The following is an 11,190-nucleotide window of genomic DNA, read 5'->3' as shown; positions in this document are numbered from 1 at the left end:
TGTGCTCCTGCCAACCCAGTCCATAAAATAAGCAGGGTTTTTAAAATATGGAGAAGTACTCAGTTTCATTTCCAAGCCCCATATCTGATTCTGATTATAGAATTCTGCCTTTCAAATGCAAACCAAGGGAAAGGATACTGTTACCAATGAAAAACTGGGCAAAGCGCCTCCACCACAGCTACATGCCATTCAAACAAAGTCAGAGCAGCTTCCAACCTGCACGATTCCCATTTAATTTTTAGTCCATATAATAGTTTGCCTTCCCTATTATCCATTAATCTCACTGGGACTTCAAAATTCTAATTATGCAACTAAACATTAAGAAAATTTAATCGCATGAGCATGCCATAATTTAAGGTGACCCTATCAATCTGAAAAATCATTACCTACCTCATATTTTAGCTTACGTTGAATGGTACCATTGTGAAGGTTCTCATTATTCTGAAAAGAAAATAAAAAGCCGTCTATATTAAATTATAGCATGTTCATAGAGGAGGAAAAAACTGATTTGATTAGAAATATTTATGGGAACAAAATTCTAAAGAAACATGCTTGTTATTCAACAATGACAACCTTTTATAGAATTTATCTTCTGTGGCAAACATGCACTATTGATCCATCTGCCTGTAAAAGAACTGAACTATTTATTCTAAATCTTAAAATTCTAAGAATAATATTAAATTAAGGCACTTCTTAAATTTGCAGGATAGAAATACAACACTTTTATTTTAATAAAAATCAGCTTGTTGCAAATGTGTATCTTCTCAAAGGCAAAATTATACTTCTACTTGGAATAATTTATCAAGCAAATTAGATACTTATAAAATTTAGTTATACTCTTTAACTTATTTATTTTTTTCCAATTACAGTTTACATTTCACATTATTTTGTATTAGTTTCAGGTGAAATTGGTTTTATTTTTGGAGAAAACAGAAAAATGTTACATGTAGAATTTTTATAAGTCAAAAAAGTAAAGAAAATATTTTAGGTAATTTTATATTCACTTAAGAATTTCCCCTAGAAGTTCAAAACTTTAAAATAAATAAAGTTACTTTTGACCTAATACTATTTGTGAACTGTTGGGCTCTACCCAAGCAATATTTAATTTTTCTAGAACATTTGCATCTCAATATTCTCACTGAGAAACAGTAACAAAAGATCCCACCACCAGCACCAATAACTTATTGAAAGGGTCATCTTAAAAATGGACGACTCCAGCCTGACCAGGCAATGGGGCAGTGGATAGAGCATCAGCCTGGGACACTGAGGAACCAGGTTCAAAACCCCGAGGTCTACAGCTTGAGTGTGGGCTCATCTGGTTTAAGCATGGGTTTACCAGCTTGAGCGCAGGGTTGCTGGCTTGAGCTTGGGATAACTGGCTTGGTTGGAGCCCCCAATCAAGGCACATATGAGAAAGCAATCAATGAACAACTAAGGGGCCACAATAAGTTGATGCTTCTCAGCTGTCTCCCTTCCTGTCTCTCATTAAAAAAAAAAAAAAAAAAAAAAAAAAGAACAGCTGCATTACTGTGGTCCCCTCGGCTCACCTTCATCATATCTGCAGATGTGGGGCTGTCAGTGCCAATCACACGATGCAAATCCTGAAGACGTCTTTGGACTTCTTCTTCAATGTAAGCGTTGACCCTGGGGACATGCAGATGGGGAACTTGAACGTTTCTAACTACACAGGGCATCTGAGATCCTTTTCTTACTATACCCTTCATAAAAGGGAAGTTACTCACTTTAAATACCAAATATAACAACTCAGGCCCTTAAACATTTTCCACTTTCTAAAACATCCAGTGCTATGAGTCTAGTATCTATGTTTTCTCCAAATGAGAGAGAACTGGCTGCACAACAGAATCATGAGAATGAAGGGGGCTTAAATGACCCAACTCCCCCCTGGGCTCCCTCAGTGAGTTCCCAGCTATGAGGTCAGAGGGAATGAACGACACTGGATTCTGAAGGCTGCCCAGCCTCCAACTATGAGCCACTGACTCTGAGACCCAGCACTTCACTCACTGAGCCCCAGTCCCGCAGAACACGCAGACCCAGCTTCAAAGGGCTGCAAGGGCTCACAGCAAACAGTGACAGCTACCACTCACATCAGTGTCATTTTAGAGGATTAAAAGAAAAAAAGAAAAGCAAATACAATCTCCAATAATCTTCACTATTCAGATGAAGCAATGTCTTGCATTGTTCCTACTGTCTTTCCTCTCCAATTGGGTTACCTACACATGGCCAAGACACTTTAAAAGTCTGTCTCTACCTTCCAAAAAGGCATGTCACAGGACCAAGACAGGGCAAACCAGAAACAGCTGACTTCTGAGGCAGTTATCCATCGGATATTTCATACCTCAGAGAATACAGGTGAAAGTGCACGAAGTATAACCATCCACCCAGAGAGACCAAGAATACTGCAGGATTGTATTTCCATCTAGAAAATTTCCAGGGGTTCAGCCTGCTCAGACGGGTCTCACTCAGCTCCAGCCCCACCTTCCCCTGGCCCACAGACACTGATTAGGTGGGCTAAAGTGAACTGTTTTGCATGGTTTTATCTCATCACACTAAAAAATGTATCTGGTGTCCTTTCTAAGCACCTACACCAGCCCTAGAAACATTTTTTGTAGTACTGACCATGGCAAAGTGATTTTCTGAAATGTTAGGCAAAGAGTTAGCATTTTAGGTAAGACAGCCCAGAAGAAGGGAGTTAGGGTAATAAAGTCAGTGTTTACAATGTTCACAATGTTTACCTTTTGGTCTTGAGAATAAAATCCTGAGCAACTGAACCCGAGTCAAGGACACTTACCAAGGCATTAACTTTCTGAACTTTTGTTTCATTTTTAAACTAGTCCTGCAGAACACGCAGATCTCGCTTCAGAGGGCTATAGGGCTCATGCAATTCTGAGTACATTTTGATATCCAAATACCCATGGTTCAGGACTGTCCGACTTGAAATGTCCCCATGACATAGATGGTGTTGAGAAAAATAATCAAGTTTCTTACAGGCAAAGAACGACAGAGCCAATTTATCTGAGAGCTTTTAGCCACAGAGCAATTGACAATACTACCCAAGCAGAAAATAATTTGACTATAGTACTATCAGATATACACACACACACACACACAGTGTGTCCGTAAAGTCATGGTGCACTTTTGACCGGTCACAGGAAAGCAACAAAAGATGACAGAAATGTGAAATCTGCACCAAATAAAAGGAAAACCCTCCCAGTTTCTGTAGGATGATGTGGCAGCATGTGTGCATGTGCAGATGATGACGTAACACCGTGTATACAGCAGAGCAGCCCACAGCCATGCCAGTCAAGATGTGGTCGGTACAGAGGCAAGTTCAGTGTGTTCTGTGGCTTGCTAAATTCAAATTCATGGCCAAAGTGCAATGTGAATATCAGCATGTTTATAACGAAGTGCCACGACATTAATCACTTAAAACAGAGAATCACAGATGTTATTCACTCTGTTATACCAGATGTCCTTACCCATGTGTGGCAAGAAATTCACTATCGTTTGGATGTGTGTAGGGCAACAAATGGAGCCCACATCAAACTGCACTGAATAGGTATGAAACTGGGAGAGTTTTCCTTTTATTTTGTGGAGATTTCACATTTCTATTGTGTTTTGTTGCTTTCCTGTGACCGGTCAAAAGTGCACCATGACTTTATAAATAACTGTATATTTGTTATTCATGATCATTGTGAATATGCTGGTACAGGTTTTGTAACAGACTTCATCTACTTGTCATCAATGATTTCTATAAATTAATGGTCAGCATCAGGGCCTTTTTGTTATGATTCTGTCAACCCTATTGCTTTGTTCCTCCTCTCAGCTTGGCCTTGCATCACTCCTTTCTGGCTGAGCTGGTTTCCCAGGACCTTTTAGTTCTACCTTCTTAAACAAAGTACTCATACCAGCGTTCCTTGGATTTAGCTGGCCAGTTCTCAAGATTTGGTCCCCTCTAAATGATAACTTAACCCACCACTGGCCAGGCAGCAGCTGATGAAGACAAATCACATCTCAGGATCATGAATTACTTGTTACTTTGACAGACCCCTCCATATGCAAACTGGCCAATATGAGACTCAATGAATGACATCAGAAAGGCAGTGATGGCATCAGGTTAACGCCCAGTACCTGGCGTCCATCAGAGGAAGCAGGTGAGGTTTTTCAGAACTGGACAAGCTGGAAGAAGCAGCTTTTCCCTCCAAGGTACCGAAATGCCCTTTTTGAACACCATCGACCTCATAGATCTTCTGCTTCAACTGCTGGATCTCATGTTCCAACCTGCAGAGGTGGAAGTAACATGAATTCATTCATTTACTGTATTTCCTGAGCACCATCAGAGTTTGGGACATTGTTCTAGAAACCACGGGGGACCCAGACAAAAACTCCATGCAAAGACCTTTACCTTCTAATAGAAAAGGTGTCACACACCTAAAGGACCATGGGCCAAAAAGGGGGCTCAGAACACATGCTTAAGCATCCAAAAATTGGAGATTTTTACCATCAAGGGCAAGATATCGCCACAGTACTTGAAGTAGATCATCAGGGGTAGATATACATGACTCTGAGCCCCCGCTTCATTAACAGTTGTTTACTATATGTTGAGATCCCACTTAATATTTCTGTTTGACAAAAGAGGTCTATGCTTTAAAGAGTTCTTAAGAAGATCAATCCAGGAGTATCTTTACGGCCAAGGTAGTTCTAAGTTGAATCTTCTGAGGGGATGATGGTGGCAGGTTCTCCAGTACAGAGAGCACTATGAACAAAGAAGCTAAACCACAAAACCCAGGAACCCACTTTGGCTAAAGCAGAGGGTGTGGAGTAGGCAAGACAAGCCTGACCAGGCAGTGGCACAGTGGACAGGATGTCAGACTGGGACACAGAGGACCCAGGTTTGAAACCCCGAGGTCACTGGCTTGAGTGTGGGCTTCTCCGACTGAAGCGCGGGCTCACCAGCTTGAGCGTGGGATTATAGACATGACCCCATGGTCGCTGGCTTGAGCCCAAAGGTCACTGGCTTGAAGCCCAAGGTTGTTGACTTGAGCCCAAGGTCACTGACTTGAGCCCAAGGTCACTGACTTGAGCCCAAGGTTGCTGACTTGAGCAAAGAGTCACTTGCTCCACTATAGCCACCCCCATCCCCAGTCAAGGCACAAATGAGAAAGCAATCAACAAATAACTAAGGTGCAGCAATGAAGAATTGACACTTCTCATCTCTCCCTTCATGTCCATCTGTCCCTCTTTCTCTCTCTCTCTCTCTCTGACTCTCTATCAAAAACAAAAACAAAAAAATTAGGCAAGAGGACAAGAGAGCTAGAAAAGCAGGCTGAGTACCTCGAGAAACTCTTATAAGCCGTGAACTGTGGAACCAAATGTTTATTTCTTGTGGTAAATGATACATCCACATGAGGTCACATGTCAGTACGGCTGCTCCCCATTGACCCAGGCATACCTGAATCCAGCAAAGTCGGTCCCAGGGAACACAAACCCAAGCAAGAATCTGCAGCTCACTTGAGAACTGGGGCAAGTTAATGAAATCTGGGTATCAATTTCTTTAGGTGTCAAATAAAAGGTCAACTAGTCTCCCTAAATTTACTGGACTTCAAAAAACAGGGATTCTAGCTTCAGATGCTGACATACCATAATACTGCCAGCTCTCTGATGTCACCAGCGACAACTTGACTGCTCTACCCTAAACATGAAAGCCATGGTCTTAACTGTTGAACTGAGATTATGGGGTCACCAGGGCTAACACTCATGGGTTCAATGGGAGACAATGCTCTGCTGAACCCAGCCCTTCATCTGTCTACTAATTAGCAAGCACTTACTGAGCATCAACTTGCAGAGAGTACATTATTTTCAAAGAATGAGGGAATGAGTATAAAAGAGTGATACTGGGGGCCAGGTGATGATCCAACAACCAGGGAACAATATTATCAGTCTCAGAGATTGTAAGGAAAATAAGTCGGATATAAGTGGGTAACTGCCAAAGTTCATAATGAAGATGGCGCCCAGTAGAGTTGTTCAAAGGCACCCTTCGTGGCAGGACCACAGGAAACAGTCCACAGAGCACAGGGGTCTAAGCGGGCCCTGAAGGCCAAGCAGGACTTACAGAAAGAGCTATGCACGCCTGAAGAAGCAGCTCTGTGCCGGCAGACAGGGGGACAAGAGGCTAACAGTCAGGAGACAAGTGGGCCGAGATTCAAGTCACAGTTCTGCCACTTTCTGACACTTGTCCCCAATGGTTATATAACTATTGAATAGGGAATAAAAAGGACAGAAAATGGATTAAATTTTGTTCACAAAGCAACTGACAGGCAAAGCCAAGTTCGATGCACTGTTGTCCAATCTGGTCCACATGAATTTAATATTTCATGTTTTTGCATTTCACAAGTGGTCAATTCAGGCTGCGTCAGGCTGTGGCTTAGCCAAGAGAACCAGAAATAATTAAACAGTAAACTCACTGCAGGAGCACCACCACCAGAGTAAAGAGCTCGGATTTGTTGGCTTGAACTAAGTCCTAGCCAAGTCCACTCCATCAAACACATGAAGCTAAAAGCCTCCTTTGCGCGGCTGCTAGAGGAGAGCTGACATGGGGAAATCACAATACTGTATCCACTATAATAGACTATTAGTACTAATGGCCAGGGAGCAGAGCCAGTCAACCAAAGCCAGGGGCATCAAGCTAAAAGCTCCCGCTGCATTCTTACTGCACACGGCAGGATCAAATTGAGAGCTTGCCCTCTACTACTTTACATTTCCTGGGGCCGGAGCTTTGTCCAGCAGTTTCATTTATATAACATACCTGCAATCATTTTCTTAAACTTTCAACCTATTTCTCTGGAGTAACAGCATTATAGTTTTTGATTATTATTTGCTGCTGTTTTGCCTGAGGGAATGACCAGAGAACAACTGTAAATAGGATCCACAGTCTAAGCAGATCATTTGAATGGAGGTTGTCCTGACCTTTTCAGGCAAGATGATGGATGGAGGCGCCAGCAGCACCTTAAGCAGGCCTTGCCTTGTCATTAGCATGGGTTCCAATGTCAAGCTGAGCTCCTACTGGCCAGCAGACTGGGCCTCTGCTGCAGCCCCTAAAGAGGGGCCATGGGTGGGGAGAATGCTCGAGAGGGGGCAGTGTCCCAAGCCCTCCAACCTAGGATTCAGTTAAGTTCTCAACTGGCCATAGGTATGGAGCTAAGAAAATGCCCAGACCTCTGATCTCTCACACTCCTCCCTGTAAGGGTCAGGACACTGCGGCTCAGTGACGAAGCTCCTGCCCAAGGTCACCATGGTGGAGAGGGCTGAGTCAGCACTGAGGCCCCCTTGCAGGACCACAAAGCAGGTGATGTATTCACACGAGGGGACGCCACCCCAGTCCTTCAGGGAGTCTTGGCATCATGTCTGCAGGGCTATCAGAAAAAGTGTTTTTGAATTCATGTATTTATTCATTTTGAGAACAAACCTTATGGGAAGCAGTAATGGGATAGACAAAGGAAGTAGATATACTTTCTTTAACATGAAAATAGTGCTACTTCTGCTCTGGCCGGTTGGTTCAGCAGTAGTCAGCTCAGTGTGTGGATGTCCCGGGTTTGATTTCCAGTCAGGGCACATAGGAGAAGCACCCATCTGCTTCGTCGCTCCTCCCCCTCTCCTCGCTTCTTTCCCCCCACCCTTGCAGCCATACCTGGATTACAGTGAATTGGCCCCAGGCACTGAGGATGGATCTAGGGCCTCTGCCTCAGGCCCTAAGAAGAGCTTAGTCGCTGAGCAATAGAGCAACGCCCTAAATGGGCAAAGCATCGCCCCTTAGTGGGCTTGCTGGGTGGATCCTGGTCATGCCTGTCTCTGCCTGCCCTCCCCTCACTGAATAAAAAAAAAAAAAGTACTACTTCTTAGCTTTACTTTTCATATCACCAACAGTACTATCAGTAAATCATCATCAAACATACTTAAACATACTACTGTGCTCAGAATCATCTGGGGAGTTTTGTTCAGTTATTTCCTTTTAAATACAGAATCCTGGGGCCTCCCATCAAATACTGCAAATCACTGGAGTGGGAGAAGTACCATCCCCTTGCTCCCAGGTGTGGAAATGAGTGCACTCTGCAATTTGTGAATGCATAGGGGTGGGGGGCTTTGCTGTAACTTGAGTTACTCAGGGAGAAGATGCAGAGCCAATGATGAGGACAGGCAGTCTAAAACAGAGAAAGGAGCACAGGAGGGAGAAGAAGAAAGCAAAGAAAGAAGAAAGGAAAAAAGAGGGAAAGGAAGGGGAGGGGAGGGGAGGGGAGGGGAGGGGAGGGCTACCTAACAACCCTAGGGATGAACCCTAGGGAAGAGGGAAAGAAAGAGGGGCATGGGAAAAGGAAGCAAATGGAAGGAAATGGAAGGGAGAAGACAGGCGAGGAGGAAAGGGAAAGGAGGAAGAAATTAAGGCAGGAAGCTTTCACTCTTCTGCGTTTATCAAAGTAAAACATACACATCCTATAGGTCAGAGGGACAATAAAGAAGGGCTTTTTGTTTTTGTGTGTTTTCTACTTTATAGGTCAATGATTCTAAAACCAGTATCCTAAGGAGTAAGTCAAAATTGTTTTGGGGTGTTTTTCTCAGGCAAATAAGAGTTGCCTGTGTACTAGAGCAGTGATCCCCAACCTTTTTTGGGCCACGGACCGGTTTAATGTCAGAAAATATTTTCACGAACCGACCTTTAGGGTGGGACGGATAAATGTATCATGTGACCGAGACAAGCGTGAAGAGTGAGTCTTAGATGGATGTAACAGAGGGAATCTGGTCATTTTTAAAAAATAAAACATCATTCAGACTTAAATATAAATAAAACAGAAATAATGTAAGTTATTTATTCTTTCTCTGTGGACCGGTACCGATCCACGGACCAGGGGTGGGGGACCACTGTACTAGAGAATATAAAAGCTAAGAGTTACTTAAAAAAACAAAAAAAAGAGCAAGAGGTACACTGTGAAGGATAGAAAATGTGCAATTACTTAGCACCAAAGGTACGCCATGCTTTCCCGTTGCATGTCTCACCTGTCCCGGTCCTTCTCCAGGGCCTCCTGCTCGGCTTCCAGGCTGGCCTGCAGCCCGGAGCGCTGGCTGCTGCTGTGCAGGGTGGCCAGGCGCTGCCTCTGCTCCTCGATCTCCAGGCCCAGCGTGGAGCGCCGTTGCAGCTCCGAGTGCCTCCTCTCCAGCCGGGCCACCGCGTGCTCCAGCGCCTCCCGCTGCTGCTTCTCCCGGGACTCCAGGATCTCCTTCTCCTTCTTCCTCACTTTTTCTTCCTGCCGCGCGATGTTGGCCGTGAACTCAAAGGTGGCCTGGAGCTTCTGCAGCTGGCTCGCGTTGGCCTGGTACTGTGCCAGCTGTTCCTCTTTCTCTTCCATTTCCTTTTCCACTTGGTAGAGGGTGTTGTCTAAGCCGAGAGGGCCCCTGGCGAGGATTTCGCACGCTCTCTGTTTCTCTTCTAGCACAGTTGGCAAGTGGTTCTGCAGGAGGTACTGGAGCTGGCGCTCTTTGTACTGCAGCCTGTACTCCGCTGGCTTTATCTTCTCCACATCTTGGGCCACCTGGGGGACATATGTGGCAGTGTCGTCATTTCCCCCCAACGATCTAAGCTCCTCTTCATTTTCAGATTTCAAGCGCTCTAGAATTTCCTGTTCTTCTTCGACTTCCTTTTCCAGGAGGTCCTTCTGCTGCACCAGGTCCTTCTCCAAGTTGGCTAGCTTGACCAGCTGCCGTCTCTTGAACTCCAGGAAATGCAGCTGGGCGCGCTCCAGCTCCTCGCCGTCGTCGCCCTCGGCGCGGGCCTCCTTGGCCCGCAGCAGGGACTCGCGGAGGCCCTCCAGCGCCCGCCGCTCCTCCTCCACACGCTGCACCTCCCCGTGCCGCAGCAGCCGGATCATCTCCTGCTTCTCGCGCAGCTGCTCCTCCAGGTGGGCCACCAGCCTCACTTGCTCCTTCTCCTGCTCCTCCAACCGCTTCTTCTCCACCTCCAGCTTGGCATACTGCTCGTGTTTTTCCCTCTTGAGCCGGTCCAGTTCTTGAAATATCTGGATCTTCTCTGCCTTCTCGTTGTTGTTGAGTTCCTGGAGCCGCTGGAGTTCCTCCTGGACCCGGAGGAAGCTCTCTTCTTCTTGTTTCTTCTTCTGCAGCTCGATCTCCTGCTGCTCCCTCTGCCTTTCCTCTTCAAACTTCTCCTTCTCGGCGAGCAGGTCCTTCAGGCGGCTCTCGATGTGGACGCTGCGGCGCTTAAGGCTCTCCTCCTGCCTGCGGATCTGGCGCTGCACGATCTCTGTCTCCTTGCGCTGGCTCTCCACCTCCTGCTGCATCCGCTCCAGGGCCGCCTTGTCCGACTTCTGCTTTTCCTCCATTTCTTCTATGAGTTTCCTGAAACGCAAGATGTGTCAACACTGTTTGATCGCTGTGTTCAAATGTTGTTCTTCCCTCTAACCGAAATGCTCTGAAGACGAATATACAATAGAAAGCCAGACCCTCACTGCAATAATCAGGAGGGAGAACTGCTTTCCTTTTCATTTAAGTGGCAGGCTGTTTCATTTTTTTCCCCCTTCTGTAACTGTCTAACCTATCATCTGCCTAATCTGTTGAAGTAGCCTCTGATATTTGTAGAGTCTATAAGCATAATGTGTTATGCATGATAAAATTTTAAAACCCCCCTGAGATCAAAGAGAAAGAACCATTACCAATTTAAATTTAAATGTGAATAATTTTATTCAGCCCAATGGCTAAAATGCAACAGAAATTCAGTTATCAGATGACGTTAAATAAAAATGCTTATGCTGTCTTCAACTCATTGGGGTCAAATATCAAAGTCAAGATAATTGACAGTTCATTGTTCCTGCTCAAATAACTACATGCTATTTAGCATTTAATCACTAGTTTAGGAAAAACGGTAATCAGCAAATAGGCCAAAATATTAGCTTATTAATACATAACATTGAAAATAACAGTCTTCATTAGATACTTAACTGCATGACTCCAGGGGTTGCATGTCATGTTTTGTTTAGAACAAATGACCCTCGGGGGGTGCTACCTCAGCTCTGCCAGGTCAGGATGGCCTCCAGTGCAAGAACACAGGTGTGTAAGCAGCACAGGTACTGACACATGACCCATCAGGATCTATCTTGTGTGATGCTGGAA

At 44.9% G+C, this 11,190-nt stretch overlaps 1 protein-coding gene across 4 annotated transcripts in view; it reads right to left on the bottom strand.

Annotated features, from left to right (window-relative positions):
* The window catches only part of KIF16B (kinesin family member 16B), a 366,353-nt gene that overhangs the window by 115,949 nt on the left and 239,214 nt on the right, over window positions 1–11,190 (bottom strand). For all 4 annotated transcript variants that reach the window (XM_066234513.1, XM_066234514.1, XM_066234515.1 and 1 more), the window contains 4 exons: window positions 9,067–10,419; window positions 4,150–4,299; window positions 1,548–1,644; window positions 391–441 (listed from right to left, as the gene is read on the bottom strand). In XM_066234513.1, coding sequence (XP_066090610.1) covers window positions 391–441; window positions 1,548–1,644; window positions 4,150–4,299; window positions 9,067–10,419 — 1,651 coding nt within the window. The remainder of the gene's footprint in view (window positions 1–390; window positions 442–1,547; window positions 1,645–4,149; window positions 4,300–9,066; window positions 10,420–11,190) is intronic.

The sequence above is a fragment of the Saccopteryx bilineata genome, chromosome 6, assembly GCF_036850765.1.
Source record: "Saccopteryx bilineata isolate mSacBil1 chromosome 6, mSacBil1_pri_phased_curated, whole genome shotgun sequence".
Lineage (NCBI taxonomy): Eukaryota > Metazoa > Chordata > Mammalia > Chiroptera > Emballonuridae > Saccopteryx > Saccopteryx bilineata.
The sequence above is the reverse complement of the archived record's forward strand: the minus strand, read 5'-3'. Positions and strand labels throughout refer to the sequence as shown.